The 20,973-nt window shown below is 48.8% G+C and overlaps 1 protein-coding gene across 1 annotated transcript; it reads left to right on the top strand.

Moving 5' to 3' along the window:
• Positions 1-85: 85 nt before the first annotated feature.
• On the top strand, positions 86-20,877 carry LOC129708746 (cilia- and flagella-associated protein 45-like). The gene is made up of 12 exons (XM_055654708.1): positions 86-221; positions 374-505; positions 3,724-3,869; positions 4,681-4,825; positions 5,486-5,647; positions 6,151-6,329; positions 6,794-6,923; positions 8,585-8,731; positions 9,259-9,372; positions 10,970-11,163; positions 12,681-12,905; positions 15,438-20,877. The coding sequence occupies exons 1-12, from the start codon at positions 219-221 to the stop codon at positions 15,502-15,504; spliced, it is 1,644 nt and encodes a 547-aa protein (XP_055510683.1). The 5' UTR covers positions 86-218; the 3' UTR covers positions 15,505-20,877.
• Positions 20,878-20,973: the final 96 nt, after the last annotated feature.

The following is a 20,973-nucleotide window of genomic DNA, read 5'->3' as shown; positions in this document are numbered from 1 at the left end:
AGGGGGCGGTGTCGCTAACCAGGCGCGGGATTGCCACAGAGGGAGGAGGGGGCGGGGTCTGGTGATTGACAGCGGCCGTGTTTTCGACCACGCGTGCAAGCGGCCGGTCTCCATGACAACGTTTGCTGTTGTTCGTAGCAACGGAAGGAGGTGCACGCCGCGCTTCCGGTGCGATTGAGCGTCCGTTTCCATAGTGACGGGAGATTGGGCCAGAAGTCATGGTGAGAAAGGGGAGGAGTGGGAGTAGGGGAGAGGGCCCGGGGTCTGTTCGCCGTCCCCCCCGTGTCTCCCACCCCCCGCCCCCCCCACCCCCACCTCGCTCCGGGCCCCCACCTGCCGCTCGCCTCTCACCGCCGCCCGCTGTCTCTTCCAGGTGGCCTGTCCTGGCAGTTGTGACCGTTATGGGGACAACGTCCCGTCCGCTGGCCTGGCCCGCAGCCGGCGATATCGTCCCAACGGCATCTCCTCTCAGGTGGACGAGTCTCTCTTTGGCAACCATCAGCAGGTAACTGAATCAACGGTTCCGAGGTCGAGTGCAGCGATAGACAAAGCAAGATCCCAACCCCTCGACCGCCTGAGCTCAAAGTGCAACTCCCACCCCCACTATTTAGTTTAAACTAAAGTTCTTTTTACGGCCCAGTTTCACAGTTTGCCAGTAGTGTGGTTCCAGTCGGGTTCAAGTGGAGTCCGTCTCGTCGGAACATCCTTTACCCAATACTGGTGCCAATGCCCCACAAATTCAAAACCACTTCTTCCACACCAGTCCTTGAGCAACGCATTCAACTCTCTTATCCTCTCAACCCTATGCCAATTTGCACGCGGCTCAGGTAGCAATCCAGAGATTATTACTTTATTAGTTCTGCTTTTGAATTTGGTTCCGAGGTGCTCAAATTCCTTTAGCAGAACCTCTTTCCTCAATCTTCCCACGTCATTGGTACCCACATGGACCACGATGACTGGATCTTTCTCCTCCCACTCCAAGTTCCTCTACAGGTCAGACGAAACGTCCTGAATCCCCGGGCACCAGGCAGGCAACACAGCCTTCGGGATCCCCATGACAGAGAACATTGTCAATGTCCCTACCAACACTATCCCCAATGACAACTACATTTTTATTTCCTGTTCCCTCTTGAATGGACCACTGAACCACAGTGCCCTGGTTAGGTTGCTCATCTTTCCTGCAGTCATCTAACTCAGTCCTAACCTCTGTTCCCCTGCCTGCCTCACTAGCAGTCACACCCTCCATGTCACCACTGGGCTTCAGTGGGCGTAACTGCTTCCAGATATATAGCGTCCAGGTAATTCACACCATCTCTGATGTGCCTCAGCGTTTGAAGCTCAGATTCGAGGTCGTCCACCTACAGTCTTAGTTCTTCAATCAACCAGCATTTGCTGCAGATGTGGTCATCATGATTGAACACCAGCTCCCACATCATGCAGCTGCAGCACATCGCGTGATCCAGCATGTCTCATGTCTCTTTTGCGTTTCTCATAATTCTTTGCGAAACTTCCTACTTACTGTTGCTCTGGGTCTTACAGGTCTGCTTCTCTCCTCAACCCTTCGCTCCGAAGCCTCTCAAGCCTAAGCCTCAAGATGCATTTTCCTCCACACGGCACTTCCCCTCACACGGCCGCTCCCAACAGCATCCAATCACACAATGAAATAAAATATTCTACCTTTATATATTTGCACAAAAATAATTGACTTTGTATTTTTTCAACTTGTATTCCATGTCCTTACCCAGTCAATTAACTTATCTGCATCTTTGTCATATTTCAAGCTACTGCAGGGCTTTGTGTCATCAATAACCTTGAATAGATTTCACTTGACCTACTCTTCCAAATCATTCATACAAGCGTCAAGAGTGTTTCATTGCGTGCACCAGGACTGGAACAATGAAATACATATTTGCTGCTGCTTCAATGGGTTAAGTGTTCGGCTGGCGACCGGAAGGTAGCCGGTTCGAATCCCGCTTGGAGTGCATACTGTCGTTGTGTCCTTGGGCGAGACACATCACCCACCTTTGCCTGCGTGTGAATGTGTGTGAGTGATTGGTGGTGGTCGGAGGGGCCGTAGGCGCAAATTAGCAGCCACGCTTCCGTCACTGCCCCAGGGCAGCTGTGGCTACAGAGGTAGCTCACCACCACCGAGTGTGACTGAGGAGTGAATTAATAATGCGATGTAAAGCGCCTTGAGTATCTAGAAAGGCGCTATATAAATCCCATCCATTATTATTAAGTGCAAAATCACAACAAATACAATAAATCATCAGTTGCATAAATTATATATTTTCAGTTCAGCAGAAATTGTGAGGAGCTGAGACCTCACTACCAATCTTGTGACATCCCAGTGGTCACATCCAAGAATGACCAATCTTTTCCATCTGTTCATTCCCATATCCTCAATTCATCTAGCACATGCCGTGGGTCTGAATTTTGTTCAATTATCTCTTTGCACAAAGTTTTTGAAAGTCCCAATGCAAGAGGTTTGTCTGAATTTAATCACAACTTCAAAATTATAATAGATTTGTGAAGCATATCATTATTTCCAATCGTTTTTTGCCTCGTTTAATTCGTTTTCAGAATCTGGGTAAAACTAGGGATATACGCTGGCTGTGACGGGTGCTCCTTCTCTCCAGCCAATCTAGCTCATGCATTCTGGTCTTGCCCCAAACTTGGTAACTACTGGGCAGGGGTTTTCAAAACCATCAGTGAAGTCCTTGGGATGACAGTGAGACCTTGCCTGCTTGTAGCTGTATTTGGTGTAGCAGATAAAACCTTGGGTTTAAATACAACCTAGTCTGATATCATTACATTTACATCACTTTTGGCCCGTAGGAGAATCTTGCTGGTCTGGAAATCTACCACTCCTCCATCTGCTGCTGCTTGGCTGGAAGACGTGATGTTTTTTTTAAGGCTAGAAAAGATTAAATTCACATTGAGGGGGTCTGTGAAAAAGTTTTATTTGAAATGGGAACCCTTTTTATCATACTTTTGAGGGTCTAAAGGAACTACCTATTGACTGAGGGCACTTGACAGTAAGTGGGGAGCCACCTTTATTCTGTTTTGTTACTTTATTATTGTTAAAATGTGCATTTGTATTTGTGATATATTTGTATTGTGAAAACATTAGCTGCCAAGGGGTGTTTTAGGGAGGGTGATAAGGGTTATTTTGTTATTATATATAAAACACAAAATGGAGGGAAATGTAAAGCAATACATTAGATGTACTGTAATTTTTTTTCCTCCAATAAAAAAAAAATTAAATTAAAAAAAAAAAAAAAAAAACTAGGAATATAGAATTTGTTGTCCAACTCTGATTGCCCTTGACAAAGTGGTGATCATCAGCCAGCCCTGAACAAAGGGACAAACCCTGGGATAAAAGTTCCTCTACTAGTTCTAAGTTGAAGAATATTTTATTTGTTCTGAGGTTTGAACATTTTTGGAATTGTCTCCCCTCAAGATTCAATAGGTGAGGGAGTCGTGACATCAAGGGTGTAGGCTCAATCGATTAATTTTAATTAAGTAGGTTGAAGGAGCTGGCTGGGCATTCTCCTATTCTGGTCCATAAACTAGCTATGAAGCGTTCCTGACCTGACCCAAGGAAGACAAGCCTGGTCAGGGTCGTTGGTAGAGCAAGGGGAGTTTGGGGGATGATGGTTGGTGCGGCTTTTGTGAGAGTAGAGGCGTGAGGTTTCATTGTCTGCACACATGGTATTTCAGAGATCGGCTCCCACTGAACAAGCAGCTGCAGGCTTCGACCCCTGCTCCGATGAAGCCCTCGCCAAGGCATTGCAGACGGTTCCCACCTCCATCAAGGTCCATGAGAGCATGCGTATCATCACCAAGGACCACATTCGGGACCTCATGTAAGACGGACAAGCTGGGGAGAGGGAAATCTAATTGAGAGGCTCCTGCCCATCACCAGGTCTCTCTCCGTGTCCCACTACTCACCCTACACTTTCACCATTGTCGCTGCCTCTCATCCTCCTGTCCCTGCACCATCACAACTTATTTTTGCTATTGCTCTCCTCTTCCCCAACCCCATCAACCCAAGCCCCTCCTCCACCTCTCTGCCACACCATCCCTCCTTCCCACCCTTTTCCTCCCATCCCCCAGTCTTTCCTTCAATTTTCCCACTACTGCTCACCCCCCACCCCTTCCCATCCCTCTCTACTGTACTTCCCATCTGTGCTTTTCTGTTCCTCATCCTTCACTTCACCCTACATCCCTAATCTGTCTAATCTGTGCCCTTTCCTAATCCCATTTCCATTCCCCTTCATTACTCATTCACAAAATGGTGACCTTTCTGCTCTCTCTCTCTCTCTCTCTTCCTCCCTCTCTCTCTCCCCCTCTGTCTCCTCTCTCTCTGTGGAAGCGTGGGTGTGTGGGCGCCCCTCTCTCTCTCTCTCTCTCTCTCTCTCTCTCTCACTCTCTCTCTTTCTCTCTCTCTAACCCCCCCCCTCTCTCTCTCTCTCCATTAATTTCTCTATCATTATATCTACCTTTCCTAATTCACTTCATTTGCCTTTACCTGCCCCATTCTCACGCTCTGTTTCAACCTTCCTCTTTCGCTCTCCCATCTCTTGTCTCTCGCTGATCTTATTTTCCCTCTGTCGACTCTGTTGCCTCCTATTTCTCTCTATCATTCATTCCCTCTCCCATGCTGTCTCTTTGCAGTATTCCCACAGAAGATCCCTCAGGCAAGACTCTGATCATCAGTCCTGTGGATTTCGAGCGAATAAAGGCAGCTTCGCGGGTGATCAGTGATGAGGAACGTGAGGTCATGCGAAAGGCTATTAGTGCAGAGAAAATGAATGCAGCGGTAGGTAATTCTCCAACAATGACCCACATAGGCCACAATGCAACGCTGGGGACCTGTGGCTCTCCCCCTCATAGGAGTCTGTGCATCCTCTCTCACAGAAGTGCCCCTCACCCCAGCTCTTACCCACACTCATCCCTGACTCATTCTTACCTTTGTCCCCACTTGCCATGTCATTGGTTTCTCTGTCCTAGCACAATTGCCCCTGATTATGCTCAGTCATTATGCCACCCTCCCACTTTTATTGGCCATCCTGGTTCCTCTTGCCATTATTCCTTTCCCAACCATTCCTATGATCACCCCTTCCCATTCACACCGTTGAGCCTTTCCCATCCCACCTCGAACCCTTCCCATCCCACCATTGAACCCTCTCCTTCCTACCTTGTCCTCCCCATCCCTTCTTGACCTCTCCCCATCCCACTATTGAGCCCTGCCCAGTCCAGTCGAGCCCTTCCCATCCCACTGTTGAGGCATACCATATCACTGTCAACCCCACACTACTGTCGATGCCTCCCCATCGCAGCTTCGCCCCTCCTCCTACCATTGCCCCACTTCCCCTGTCATCCTCTGCCACCATCGATCTTCCTTCCAGCCAGCATTGCCCCCTCGCTCTAGCCACTGTCTCGCCCTTTGACGCTCAGTGGTCTCTGCAGGAATTGGCAGCCGATCGGAAAAAGCTTCATCCGAACCAAGGAGTTGCAGAGACAGAAGAATGAGAAGCTGAACGACGTGGAGGAGGCAGCACGGGACAGGGCTCTGTACCTACTGGAGAAAGCCAACACCATGCGCCTGGAGCAGGAGGACGAGATCAAAAAGATCAATGAGGTCAGTGAGGTGGGACGGTGCGGCAAGAGGTAGAGAGAGGGTGTGTAGGGAGAGGGAGTGGAAGAGGAAGTGGCACAAGGAAGGAGAGAATGGGACGGCATGAAGGGCACAGAGTGGGGAGAGTAAGGGATGGGATGCAGACAGCCAGAGAGAGAAAGAGAGAGGTAATATGGGAGATCACAAAGAAAATTAGAGCAAAGGAATAGATGATGTTTCGGGTCAAGACCCTTCTTCAGACTGAGTCAGGGGAAAGGGAAACAAGTGATATAGATGGTGATATAGAGAGATATAGAACAATTGAATGATAGATATCCAAAAAGCGACGATGATCCCTGTACTGACTGACATGGAGAAGAAAATATATTTTGAAGTCTACATTGCACCCTGGGAATGAGTGACATTACAGTGTAGAGGGAGATTTACTGTTTCTTACTTATACGATATGTGTGATAGGCCAAATCAGGAGAACTTCACTCTCAATGTTGGTGTGATGTTTCTTTTAGACCATTGTAGGAGCTCGATGCCATGCAATTCGTGATGCACAGATCCTGGAGAAGGAACAAATAACGAAGGAGATGTTGGAGGAGGATCGACGACTGGATATGATGATGGAGGTGGATCGACAGAAAGCAATGAAGATGCAGGATGAGATTGAACGCAAAAGGAAAGAGAACGGACTGAGGTAAGAACGGAGGGAAAGGCTGAGAGACGGAAGAGCAACAGCAATGACAGGGAGAGATCAGTGAGATTAAAAAAAGGTGCACAGGTAGATGTGGAGCAGGAACAATGAGACAGAGAGGCAGGACAAAGAGAAGAGCCTGAGAAAGGAAGAGGTGGACAGAAAGAGAAGGAAAAGAAACTGATAAATGGCGTGATTGGGAAAGTGCAGTGAGGGAGGGAGATGCAGCCACAGGCAAGGCAGATGAAAGAAAATGGTGGTGGAGGAAGAAGAAGAAGGGGGAGAGAGGTTAGAATAGGACAGTGAGGAGATAAGAAGGCAAAGAGAGGGGCAGAGGGAGAGCAAAGGGATGAAAATGGAAGGTAGGGTATGAGGGCAAAATATGAGAGTAAGACGGAAATGAGAGACAGTTGGAGCACAAGATGAGATTACACAGGGTGGCTGTAATTGTCTACCGACTGTCCCAGAGCTAAAGCTGGCATCATCGAGCAGATGGAGGAGAAGGAAAGGGAGCGGATGCTGCAGCAGGAAATCAAGGCGTTGGAGGCAAGGGACAGGCTGAAGGCCCTGGAACGGCTGCACCAAGAGGATCTGGAGGTGAGAATGTGAAACCTTAACATTCTGTATCCTCCACCTTCCTCACCCCTATGTCTCTCATCCATTTTCCCTCTACCTCCCAACTCTCCTCCCACCACTCCTTTCCCCATTGTCCCTCCTTTATCCCTCCCTCTCCCCCTTCCACCACATCCCCCTCTCTCCACCCTCTCTGCCTCCTCCCCCTCTCCCCTTCATCCAGCTCTCCCCTACACCCCATCTCTCTCACCCCTCTTGCCCACCTCTCTCACCATCTCTCCCCCCTCCTCCCTCTCTCACCCTCCCCATTCCCCCCTCTCTACCCCCTCTCTCCTCCTTCTTTCCTTCTCCCTCCCTCCTCTTCCCTTCCCTACTCCCACCTTCCCCCCTTCCCCCTTCCTTACTCCGCCCCTCCTCTCTCCCCTCTCCCCACTCTTCCCCTCCTCCCCCCTCTCTCTCCTCCCCTCTCCTCTAAACTCCCCGTCCCCTCTCTCCCACCGCTCGCTCTCCTCCCTCCCCCTCCCCAACCCTCTCCTCCCTGATCCTCCCCGCTCCCCCGTCGCCTCTCCTTATCCCCTCTCCTTACTCCCTCCATTTACCCCTCCTTTTCCCCCGTCTTTCCCCACTCCTTCCCCCTCCTTCCCCCCTCCCCACTCCCACACCATCCTCCCCCTCCCCACTCCCACACCATCCTCCCCCCTCCTTCCTTTCCACCCCCTCCGCCCTCTCCTTCCTCCCCCTCCCTCTGATCACTCTCCCCTGTCCCTCTTCCCCTACTACTCCCCCTCTCACCCTCTCCTCCCTCTCTCTCCTCTCACCCCCCTCAACTCGCTCACCCACCTTACTTCCCCTTTCTTCCAAGTTTTTACTGCCATCCCTGGTCCCCATGTATCCTCCCTCTCCAACCCTCTCTTCCCCCCACTCTCTGCTCTCCCTAATTACCCCCTTTTCCTCTCTCCTGCCCCCTTCCCCATCTACCCCATTCCTTTGCACCTTCTAATCCATCCTCCCCCCCACCTTGCCCTTCTACCCCTCTTTCCCCTCTCTCTCCTTCCCCCAATCTCCCCATCTCCCCCACTCTCCCAACTTTCACTTCTCCCCCTCTCCCCTTTCCAGATCCTCCCCCGTCCCTCATTTCACCCACACTCCTCACCCCATCCCCACTCTCCCCTCCCCCATCCTCTCTCTCCCCTTTCTTTGCGCTATATCGCCCCTCTCCGTCCCCCTCTCAATCCCCCTCCCTCTCCCTCCTTCCTTCACCCACCCCCTCTCCTTTTTCCCCCACTCTCCTTCCCCTTCCCCCCTGGTCTCCTCCTCCCCCATCCCTTCCCCTTCCCCCCATCTCTGCTCTCTCTCTGACCCCCCTCTCTATCCCCCTCTCTTTATGCACCCTCTCCTACGCCATTATCTCTTTCCCCTCCATTCCCCATCTTCTCCCTCCCCTTTCCTCCCCTCCACTCTCTCTCCCCCTCTCTACCTTTCCCTCACCCCTTTCCTCTTCCTTTCTACGTCTCTCTCTAACGCTCTCTCTGTCCCTCTCTTACTTTTTGGGCTCCTCATCCTCCTCCGAGCACCCTGCTCCTCACATCCACTATCCATTTCTCTGCCCCTTTGCAATGTCACATGTCAGCTGCACCCGCTCTGCCCTGATCCAGTGACCATCAGCCAACTCTCTTCCCACCTAGAATCTGCGGGCAAAACACCGGAAGCAGATGCAGACTCACCACGAGATCAAGGAGGCGAATGATGCCGTGCAGCGCAGGAAGGAAGAGCTGCACGAACAGGACCTCATGGCCGACCAGAAGGTCCGTGAATTCCAGGACCTCAAGTTGGTGAGTAGCCCAGGAAGGTCACTGAGCAGTAGGTGCTGGGGAAGAGAAGGGGGGGATGGGGATGGAAAGGAATGTGCGGAAGCGATTTGGGTGGGAGATTGGGAGATGGGTGAGGAGACGATCAGGGAATGGGGCAAGGAGACTCAGTGCACAGTGAAAATGGGGGACAGTGTGTGGAGAGAGAGTAGGGGACAGTTTTTGGAGACTGGGTGGAGGTCTGTGTTTGTAGTGGGACTTGGTGTGTGGAACCAGGAGGGGGCAGCGTGTGGAGAGGGGGACAGCCCCAATTCACTGAGTTTCAGTGGCTTGCTGAGTGAACACATGTGCATTCTATCCACTGAACCAGACAGTGCAGGCCTTGTGCGGGGGATATTGTTCATGACATGATAGAGGGAATGTGTGATGTGACAGTGAAGAGGGAATTTCACTCTGTGTCTAACCTGTTCCCTGGGAGTATGTGACATGGCAGTATATGGAGGGGAGGTTCACTCAGTGCCCACTACTCTCCCTCATGTGTTCCTTGTTAGAAACGAGAGACTGAATTTGAGGAGTTGCAGAAGCGTTTGAGACGAGAGAAGGCGGTAGAGGTTGCTCGCCTGCAGGCCCTACAGGAACGTGCACAAGACATCAAGGCCGAGCAGGTTGGTGCAACATCAGCACAAAAATCACCCATCACCCAGTTACCACATCAGTCTTCCCAAGAATGGTTTTGTCAAAGGCATTTGCATTGGCCCTTGCTATGGCCGTCTTCTTGTTGGTGGTATGTGGAGCAGTCTTTGTTCCAAGCTTGACAAAAGTGCTGGAGAAACTGAGTGGGTGCGGCAGCATCTATGGAGCGAAGAAAATAGGCAACATTTCAGGCCGAAACCCTTCTTCAGACTGATGTAGCTTGCTGATGACCAAGCTTGATGTAGCACCATTTTCCAACTCTTTCTCTACTACATCGATGATGGCATTCATGCTGCCTCCTGTGGAACTCATGAATTTCATCAACTTCACCAACTTCACCTTAAATTAACTAGGACCATTTCTGCTTCCTCCCTCCCCTTTCTTGATCTATTCGTCTTTATCATGGGAAACAATCTACTGACTCACAGAGTCATCTTGACTACACCTCCTCCCATCCTGTCTCTTGTAAGAACTACATCCCTTTCTCTGTCTCTTTATCTCTGCTGCATCTGGTCTCCAGATGTAACTTTCAACCACTTGACTTCGGAAATGTAGTTTCTTCAGGAAACATGGCTGTCATGCCACTATCATTGAAGCCTTCGCCAGTATCTCCACCATATCCTACACCTGCTCTCACCCCATCTCCCCTCAGAATTAACAAAGTTCCCTTAGTTCTTACCTTTCACCTCATCAGCCACCACAACCAGCACATCTTATATTTTACTTTTCTGCCAGCTGTAGCATGATACCATCACCCATCACATCTTCCCACCCCTTACTGCCTTCTACAGGAACCACTCTCTCCATGATGCCTGGCTCACACACCCCTCCCTACCTATCCCTCCCCTTCCTTTGTCCTGTGATGTCGGAGGTGCAGCACCTCCTCCCTCACCTCCGAAGGACATATCAGCCCTTCATGTGAGACAGTGATTCACATGCACCTCCTCCAACCTTGACTATTGTACTTCATGTGGCCTCTCCTAATCTAATACAGATTAGGCAACCACTGCCATGGATCTGCATCCATCTGGTCCTGCCAGTTGCTCACCATTTTAATTCGCCTTCCCATTCCCACACCAACCTCTCTGTCTTCAGCCTCCTCCACTTCCAGAGTGACACAACATTCTAACTAGATGAACTGAGAGACACTAGTCAGTGTACATATATCCCCCTGAGAGGGCGAGGGATTGGGAAACACCAGTAAGTGTAAAGATAATCTCCTTAAGGGATAGGGACACCAGTCAGCAGACATTTAACCCCCGAGAGAGAGAGAGAGAGACTGAGTGATACACTGTACACTGATGTCAGTGTACAGACATGCCCTGAGAGCGAGAGGGATTGAGATAGACGTGTTCAGATATTTTCCTGAGCGACAGGGACTGAGGAACACTAGTCAGTGAACAATTAGCCCTCGAAGGAGAGTAACTGAGGGTCCTTTCCTATTTCCTTCGCTCCATAGATGCTGCCTCACCCACTGAGTTTCTCTAGCATTTTTGTCTACCTTCGTCCTTTCCTATTTCCTCGGTCAATGAAGTGCCTCTGAGATGCTGCCATGCTCATGTTCTGCAGGATGAATTACGGGCCAAACGGAGCCAGGAGGCTGCTGAGCGGGATTGGCGGCGGAAGGAGCTGGACGACGAGAAGAAGAAGGCCAAGTTGAACGCAGTGCTGAAGGAATCCCGGTCGACCCAAATCCAGCAGAAACAACATTTCCTAGCCGTGCAGGCCAACAAGGAGCGGCAGGAGTTTGAGAGAGTGCTCAAGTAGGTTGGTCAGTCTTGCCCTCTCTGCAGGCAATACTGGCACATGCCGTGATTTGCCGGCACAGTAGCTAGGATCAATATACTGGGGAGCCTTCTGACATGCTCACCTCACCTTGCAGTTCTGCTCTTTCTCTTCAAAGCCGACATCATCCTTCATACAGAGCTCTGATTTGATCCATAACCACCAGGGCAGTGGTATATACCGTCTCTGTGGATACACTTTCCCATGCACCTCACTTCCCCCACTCCCCCAATTCTAGCGTCATCAAAATCTAAAATCACTGCAGCCTCCTTCCTTGAACTGTCCGAATATGGGGATGGATTCCCATTACCTCTACTCCTAAATCATCGGCAACATGTTCGTCACTTACAGATATCTCCTCAGCCCTTCTCATGACAAGGAGGGCAGCCTCAGCTTCTCCAGTCTATCTCCGGAGCTAAAATCCCTTGCCCAAGGAGCCACTCTGGAGAGTCTGCCTTGTGCCTTGTTAGGGGGCTTCACACCTTCCCCAAGGGGGGTAACACAAACTGGGCCCAGTCGTCCGGCTCTGTCCTGACCTGAGTCCGGTCCTCCAGCTCTGGCCTGAACTAAGCATCCTTTCCACTGGGTGGTTCCAGGGCTCTGGGTGGTTGGGATGAAGAAGCGTGGAATCCTGAAGCCACCCAATGTAGTGGCCAGATATTCCAAAACACAACTGCACCATGCACTGGTGCTCTCCAATCTGTCCCTCAGAATATCTCTGGCCCTACCTCCCTTTCTATTTATGTACCCCTTTCAGCCAGTACACCCCACATTTTGCTGTAGCTCCCTCCGACACCTATACTCCTCCCTATTGCTGTAATCCCCTCCACCCCGACCAGTCCCGACTCCCCCTCTCTAGTTTTTCAGCGTATTGAAAGAATTTCCGCGAGTAAAATTTGGTCAGCATGGGCCTTTTTCACTCGCAGTGCAGTGGACTGGGGTCGTTACTTATTTACAGGCACTCGAAGGCAGCCTTAGGCCATCTCCTTCGCTGACTGGCCATTTTGATTAGCTCATTGCAGTTTCACGACCTAGGAAGACCTACCCGTAGGTAAAATGCCCGCTAAACTTCTTAAAAGTGGCTGCACTCCTTCTCCCCTCCCCCCCCTGCTCTCCCCTTCTCCCTTTCTCTCCCCTTCTCCCCTTCTCTCCCCTTCTCTCCCACTTCTATCCACTTCCCCCTCTCCCCCCCCCCACCCCCACGCTCTCTAAAGGACTTATGGTACTCTGTGACAGCTGTTTACCTACTTCTTCATCGTGCAGACAGCGCTCCTCCGCTGTCCCTGGTCCTCACCTTTGCGATGTGTGTGTGGTCGGTAGATGCAGGTCGCTGTTCGCTCGATCCAGCTCGCGGTTTCAACGCGGCCGGTCCATCCAGCTCGCGGTTGCAACGCGGCCGGTCGATCCAGCTCGAGGCTTTCCAGGTGAGTGCCCTCCTTGTCTCTATGTGTCTCTCTGGCCATCTAGTCGTTCACTCTCCCTCTCGACCTTTTAGGGTTCAGAAGGAGCAGATGGAAAAGGAGCAGATGGAGGAAGATGACAAGAGGCATGGCAGGACCAAGTTTGCCACAGATCTAAGGGAGCAGATCCGGGAAAAGGAGCAGAAACATATTGCGGAGAGAGCTGCCTTCTTTGAGGAAGGCAAACGGCTGAAGGAGGAAGCTCACCAGCGCCGGGTCCGCCTTGATCAGGTCAAGCAGAAGAAGCTGGATGAGCTAAGGTGAGTGGAGCAGCATTTTGTGTTTAGGACAGTGGGGTGACGGGAAGGGTCAAGTCCATAGAAATTGTGTATAGTGCAACGATGGACAATGGGAAAAATGTGGGTCCACGTGATTATGTATAGTTGGAGGGGGGAGGGGGGGGGGGGGGCGTTCGATGGGAAGGACCATTCCCTTGGAGATTGTGAACTGGGTGGAAGAATGGGAAGATTCGGTCCCATGAGGATTGTGTACACTTGGCATAGGCTAATGGGAAGGGTCCTCCAGTTGGCATTTACAGTGGAGGGGTTAATGTCACTGGTGGGGTCCATGGGGCTGTGTATATTGGAGGGGGGAAGGGGAAGGGTTGGTCCATGGTGATTGTTTATAATGGGACTGAAATGGGAAGTAGCGCCCATGGGAATATGTACAGTGGGGAGGGGATGGTTAATGGGAACCAGTTACAGGTAGATCGATGGGATTATAGACATAAGTGAATGGGAAAGGGTGGGTCCCTTTGGGATGGTGCACTTGGAGTGAAAAGAAAAGGTCAAGTTGCATTGGGATTGTGATCATTGGAAGAGTGAGAAGGGGATAGATCACATTAAGTTTATTGTCATATGCACAAGTACAATGAGGTACTGGTATAATGAAAATCTTGCTTGCAGCAGCATCACAGGCACATAGACTCAGACAACACTGCTGGCTGGACACTGCAACACTGCGGTGCTGGCTTGAAGGGCCAAATGGCCTGCTCCTGCACCTATTGTCCAACACAAAAAACAAATTATACATAAATTTAACAAGACGGAGAAACAGAAAAGACTACAAAAACAATAAAAGCAAGTCCATGGTAGTGCAAGAGGTGCGCTATGGTGTTCCATCACCTGGATAGGATTAGCCTCATGCAGGTCGGTTGAACAATCTAGTAGTTGTAGAAATAGCTGATCTTGATCCTGATGGCGTGGAACTTCAGGCTACTACAGCCCAACAGCAGCAAGAAAAGAGCATGGCCCAGATGGGGGGGATTCTTGAAGATCATTGATCCCCTTTTTAAAGCAGCAGCTTCTGTAGATGCTTTTGATGGTTAGGAATGTTGGAACAATAATTAACTAGTCCACCACTGCTACAGTCTCTTAAATGCCTAAGCAATGGAATTGCCAAATCAGTTCTTAATATAACTTCTACAGTGGAGAATTTCTACATGGCATCTGTTGTAATTTGTTAGAGAACATGTTAACATGCTGCATCTCCTAAAACCTCAGAAAGTAGGGGTGTTGTCTACCTTGTGATTATATCTATGAACTGGGATGAGGATAGGTCATTTGAGTTGTTAGGAACCAGGAATTTAAGGCTGCCAACTCTCTCCACCACCATCCCATCAAGGAAATTTGCACATGGTCTCCCAACGTTTCATTGCTGAAGTCAACTATTAGTTCCTTGGAGACACAAGAAACTGCAAATGCTAGTGGTTTTGTTGAGGTTGGGCAAGAGGTTATGTTGTCACACCACTCAACCAAGTGTTCTATCTTGCCCATATATGTTGTCTCATCACCACTAATGATTTGGCCAATGGAGCTGTGTGCTTGGCCACATAGACACAAGTGTAAAGAGAGTAGAGAAGTGGACTCAGTCCCAGGGTGCATGTGCATTGATGGCGAGTGATGAATGTTATTACTGATCTGCACTGATTGACCTCATTGAAGCCCCCAGACTATCTTTAATCGGACTTTACTGGCTTTATCTTGCACGAGACATCATTCCCTTAATCCTGTACACTGTGGACAGTGTTGGAATAATTTACACTAGACGTGAATGACAATCAAACTGTGGCTACTTTATTAGCAATAACTTGTCAGACGAGAACATTCAAGCAAGAGGCTGTCCTCATGATACAAAGCATGTAGTATTTTTATATCATTTTTGATTGCATTGAAGCAAGGTTAGTCACGTACACATGTTTACAGGGTTAATTATTGTGATCCAGCATTCAGGAACTTTCCACGTAGAAACAGGCTTCTTTATCTATGTCGGAAGATTAGGGAGTCTCGGTGTAGCCTTGAGTTCATAAGCTCTCCTTTGTATTAAGTGAACTTTTGACTATGCTAAACAGGCATCGTGCAATGACCCTTGGAGTCAAAAGTTCAATTCCCACAGAGTGAAGTGCTGCCCATGTTGAAAGACAAAATGGAAGAACAGCTCAGTTCTTCCCACAATTCCCACAACAGCTTGATAGTAATCCTGCATAGTTCTTTCACTGACTGTACAGCATGCAACAAAAACATTTTTCATGTAACTTGGTACACATGACTTTAATAAACTAAACATTGGGTTTCTGTACAGTGAAAATCAGGTGTGGCCTTGATGCAATTTACAATGCAGAAATTGGCCAGGAAAGGTTTGGAGTTGAGTTGCAGACTGTTGTGAGTGAACTGGGACAGGAACCAAGGCTGAGTGTTTCTGTGTGATTGCATTCACCCGCTCTCCAAGAGTGGCAGTGAAGATTTCTCTCTTATTCATTTTTCACTCCTATCTCTCTAATGTTCCTTCCACAGATCCGTTGGACTTCCAGAGAAATACTGTCATCAAATTGAGCGCCGTTTGAAGTCTATCTCAACCTAGAGGCTCGTCAATTTGGGCTGAAAATTTTTATTATAGACCTTGTCAGACATTGTGTCAAATATATTAAAATTAAATGAATCATCTTTGTGTCATTGGGGGAGTATCCATGGGCTGTGGGAGGAGATTCAGTTAGTGAGGACTTTCTTGAGAGGAGGAGAGAGAGAGAGAGACATTAACCTCAACACAAAATCACCCACTCTGCATAAGTGCAATAATCAAACTCTGGCATCCGGATACACAAAACACTCAGACCTGCAGGCAGAAAATGGAGAGACGGAGTTGAGAGGATTGCTTTAGTCAAATTGATTCAGATTTACTGTCATATGCACATATGGTGAGACAGGTATAATGAAAATCTTACAACAGCATTATAAGCACATAGATTCAAATAGCACACAAAGACACAAGTGATAGAATTATCCAGCATGGGAACAGGCCCTTCAGCCCAACTTTCACATGCCGACCAAAGTGCCCCATTTACATCAGTCCTACCTGCTGCCCGCCTTTGGCCCATTTCCCTCTAAACATTTCCCATCACATATCTGTCAAAATGCCTTTTATAGTACCTGCCTCAATTGTCACCTCTGGCTGCATGTTCTATATATGCACCAACTTTATTGTGAAAATGGGGTCTCCGGCTCCACCATGAGAAGCACGTTATTGGCGGAGGTCGCGAGACCACCTCCATGCCCAGCCCACGCAGAGCCAGACCATCAACCTCTGCAGACATAGACACAAGAATCGCTCTCCACAGATGGAATGTACAGTAACTGGCTGGACATGAGGCAACCCTTACATACTCCTGTCCCAACTGAAGGCAGGGGTAAAAAACACATTAATCTTCATCATACTCTGTAGCTGTGTACAAAAGCCAGGCCTGGGCCACAAAATGCAGTCCGATACCAAAGGCGTGCAGAGCTCTGAATAGATAGCCACGATCCACCCTGTCGAACGCATTTTCCTGATTGAGGGAAAGGTGACCAACAGACCAGCCCTCTGGGGCAGGTAGATCTGGTGCTGGGCCAGATAAATGTTGTGCTGCATGGACTGGCCTGGGCCTGTGTAGGATAGGTCTGGGTGGATCATGTGAGAGTGCACAGAGCCTGGATGATTTGCCACTGCCCTGGCAAAGAGCTTTTAGTCTGTGCAGGGAACGGCGATTGGGTGCCAGTTCTGCAAAAAGCGGAGATCCTCCTTCAGACAGCAGGACTATATAAGAAAGGGTCATCTCCCTAGTCACTTCCTACCAGGACCCTGAATTAGTCATCCCCAAGGACATCCCAAAAAGCTCTGAGGAATTCTACAGTTAGCCCATCGTCATAGTCATAGTGTGGAAAAATACCTTTCAGCCCACCTTGCCCACACCAGCCAACAATGTCCCAGCTACACTTGTCCCACTTGCCTGCGCTTGGTCCATATCCCTCCAAACCCGTCCAATCCATGTACCTGTCTAACTGTCTTTTAAACGATGGGATGGTCCCAGCCTCAACTACCTCCTCTGGCAGCTTGTCCCATACACCCATCAACCTTGGTGTGAAAAAGATACCACTCGGATTCCTATTAAATCCTTTCCCCTTCACCTTGTCCTCTGGGCCTCGATTCCCCTAATCTGGGCAAGAGACTCTGTGCATCTACCCGATCTATTCTTATGATTTTGTATACCTCGCCAAGATCCCCCCCTCATCCTCCCGCACTCCATGAAATAGAGACCCAGCCTACTCAACCCCTCCCGATACCTCACACCCTCTAGTCTTGGCAATATCCTCGTAAATCTTTTCTGAACCGTTTCAAGCTTGACAAAAATCTTTCTATTAACATGGTGCCCAGACTGAACACAATATTTTAAATGCGGTCTCACCAACGTCTTATACAACTGCAACATGACCTCCCAGCAGGGCGGCACGGTGGCTCTGCGGTAGAGTTGCTGCCTTACAGCGAATGCAGCGCCGGAGACCCGGGTTCGATCCTGACTACGGGTGCTGTCTGTACGGAGCTTGTACATTCTCCCCGTGACCTGCGTGGGTATTCTCCGAGATCTTCGGTTTCCTTCCACACTCCAAAGATGTACAGGTATGTAGGTTAATTGGCTTGGTAAATGTAAAAATTGTCCCTAGTAGGTATAGGATGGTGTTAATGTGCGGGGATCGCTGGTCGGCGCAGACCTGGGGGGCCGAAAGGGCCTGTTTCCGCACTGTATCTCTAAACTAAACTAAACTTCTATACTCAATACTCTAACTGATGCAGGTCAAAATGCCAAAAGCCTTTTTGACCACCTTATCTACCTTATTTACTGTGTAGGTCCAACCCCTTGTTTGATGTCCCAAAATACAACACCTCACATTTCTCTGTATTAAATTACATCAACATTTCAAATGCCCACCTAGCCAATGGATCCAGATACTGCTGCAATATTTCACAACCATCTTCACTTTCTGCAAAATTTGCTTTTGTATAATCATTAAGTCCTGGGGACTTGGCCGTGTGGAGCTGGTGGAAGATGCCACTCAGCTCCACCATCAACAGAGGAGCGTCAAGATGCTTGGCATCCCGCCGGACTGAACCTTGTTAGGTCTTCTCACTAACTCGGCTTTTCATCCTTGGCCAATAGATCTGGCGAGAGCAGTCCCTTAGGAGGAATGGACCATGTGAAAGATAAACCCTGTGTTAGTGACGTCGACATCCACCAGACCACCTGCAATTTCTTCTCTAGCATCCCAGTGTCCTTGGTTATATCTGATCAGGCCCAGAAAATCTATCTACCTTCATTCACCTCAGGATGTTCAGCACCTCCTCAACCATAATACTGACTATCTGTAAGACACTTCATTAACTGTCCCAAGTCCCTTCATGTCTCAATTCCATGGTAAAAAGTGAAGAAATACTCACTGAGGACCTTTCCCATCTCCTGCAGCTCCACACAGAGATGACCGTTTTGGTTTCTGAGGGCCCCTATTCTCTCAGACACCCTCATTCCCTTAATCTAAAAAAATGTCTCTGAATTTTACCTCATTTTATCTGCCTGTCCCCTTTCTATCTTCCTGATTTCCTTCTTATGTATGCTCCCGAGTTCCCAAATTCCAAGGATACGCATGAACCCATCTGCCTACATTGTCCTTTTTCCTGACCAGAGCCTCAATTTCTCATTCTCCAAGCTTACATGCCCACAAGCTTACCCTGCCCTTCACTCTAACAGAAACATGCATGCCCTGAACACTTGTCATCACACTTTTAAAAGCATCCCACTCTTTGGATATTCCTTTGTCAGCAAAGAACCTACTCCAATCAACTTGAGCTAGTACCTGTCTAATAACATCAAAGTTGGCCTTATCCCAATTTAGTATTTTAACATGTGTCTTTATCCAAAACTATTTTAGAATTATTTGAACTGTAATTGCTGGTCCCAAAAGGTTCACCCATAGACACTTCTCAATTTCCTAAGAGTATGTCAAGCTTTGCCCTCTCCCATGTTAGGCCCTCTCTATATTGTCTGAGGAAACTTCCCTGAACACATTTGAGAAATTCACCCCTTGCAAGCCTTTTGCACTATGATAGAGCCAGTCTATATTGGGAAAGTTAAAATCTACTTTATTAATCTTACAGCTATTTGCAATCTCCTGGCATATTTGCTCTTCAAATTCCCATTGACTATTTGGGGGCCATGGTATACTCCCAACAAGGTATTCATCCCTTTTTTTTTTTTTAAATTCTCAGCTCCACCCGTATAGCCTCACTGGACGAACCAGCAGTAATTTCATCTCAAACTACTGCTGTGACATTCTCTTTGATCAATAAAGCAACATTCACTCCTCTACACCCCACCTCTATCTCTCCTGTAGCATTGTACCATGGAACATGAAGCTTCCAGCCCTGTCCCTCTCCTAGCCAGGTTTCCGTAATGGCTAAGAACATCCCTTAGCAGACTATTATCTAAATGGTGGCCGACTAGGAAAAGGGGAGATGCAGCGAGACCTGGGTGTCATGGTACACCAGTCATTGAAAGTAGGCATGCAGGTGCAGCAGGCAGTGAAGAAAGCGAATGGTATGTTAGCTTTCATAGCAAAAGGATTTGGGTATAGGAGCAGGGAGGTTCTACTGCAGTTGTACAGGGTCTTGGTGAGACCACACCTGGAGTATTGCGTACAGTTTTGGTCTCCAAATCTGAGGAAGGACATTATTGCCATAGAGGGAGTGCAGAGAACGTTCATCAGACTGATTCCTGGGATGTCAGGACTGTCTTATAAAGAAAGACGGGATAGACTTGGTTTATACTCTCTAGAATTTAGGAGATTGAGAGGGGATCTTATAGAAACGTACAAAATTCTTAGGGGGTTGGACAGGCTAGATGCAGGAAGATTGTTCCCGATGTTGGGGAAGTCCAGGACAAGCGGCCACAGCTTAAGGATAAGAGGGAAATCCTTTAAAACCGAGATGAGAAGAACTTTTTTCACACCGAGAGTGGTGAATCTCTGGAACTCTCTGCCGCAGAGGGTGGTTGAGGCCAGTTCATTGGCTATATTTAAGAGGGAGTTAGATGTGGCCCTTGTGGCTAAGGGGATCAGAGGGTATGGAGAGAAGGCAGATACGGGATATTGAGTTGGATGATCAGCCATGATCATATTGAATGGCGGTGCAGGCTCGAAGGGCCGAATGGCCTACTCCTGCACCTAATTTCTATGTTTCTATCCCGGTCATACATACCTATCCATGTCCGGAATTCATCTGCCTTACCCATCAAGTCTCTTAAAATAGGTGCGCTCTTGCCATACTCTTGTTTCCCTGCCATACTCCTGCCCATTCCATCCACTGAACCATTTTTTCATCACCATCCATACCAACTTTCAGACTCTCACCTGTCTCAGTCCTGCATCCCACCCCCTGCCAATCTAATTCAAAACCAAACTCGTGTGGCACGAGGAAACCTGCCCAAGATATTGGTTCCTCCGCCAGTTTAGGTGGAAGTCATCCCTCTTGTGCAGGTCACCATTTCACCAGAAGAGATCCCAATGGTCCAATAAACTGAATCCCAGCCCTCAGTAGAGTTACTGCATTTCTAGCAGGAGGCTTAGAGTGAATGCTTTAATCTTTCCCTCTGACCGCCTGATGGTGGAGCAGAACGAGTGTCACATAGTATTTTAAGTTGGTTCATGGGCTCTCAGGCTGCGTGCCATTTGGGTGCTCTTTGTTCCCTGTTTATCTGGGACATGAGAATTAAAATATCAGTTTTCGCGTATTTGAAGGAGCTGCTATTCATGTTTTGACTTCAATTCAGTCACATGTACCTGACACCAGCTTGCAGAGCATTAGAGAGGCACGAGTTGGTTAGGGGAAATCATCGTCACTCTGCTCCTAGGCCTGAGCCAAGTGACCATTAACAGGTCTAGGTGGTGGACTGTTGAGGGAGCCGTCTGCTCCTCTTCCAATGTGCCCGGTTGTCCCTGGAGAGGAAGCCCACTGGTTCCCTGGAGGCCC

The sequence above is a fragment of the Leucoraja erinacea genome, chromosome 24 (assembly GCF_028641065.1).
Source record: "Leucoraja erinacea ecotype New England chromosome 24, Leri_hhj_1, whole genome shotgun sequence".
Lineage (NCBI taxonomy): Eukaryota > Metazoa > Chordata > Chondrichthyes > Rajiformes > Rajidae > Leucoraja > Leucoraja erinaceus.
The sequence above is the reverse complement of the archived record's forward strand: the minus strand, read 5'-3'. Positions and strand labels throughout refer to the sequence as shown.

Excerpts from the sequence above, each read along its gene's own strand:
- LOC129708746 (XM_055654708.1), top strand. Across the intron at positions 5,648-6,150 it reads AGATCAAAAAGATCAATGAG|ACCATTGTAGGAGCTCGATG; the intron begins GTCAGTGAGGTG and ends TGTTTCTTTTAG. Across the intron at positions 11,164-12,680 it reads GAGTTTGAGAGAGTGCTCAA|GGTTCAGAAGGAGCAGATGG; the intron begins GTAGGTTGGTCA and ends TCGACCTTTTAG.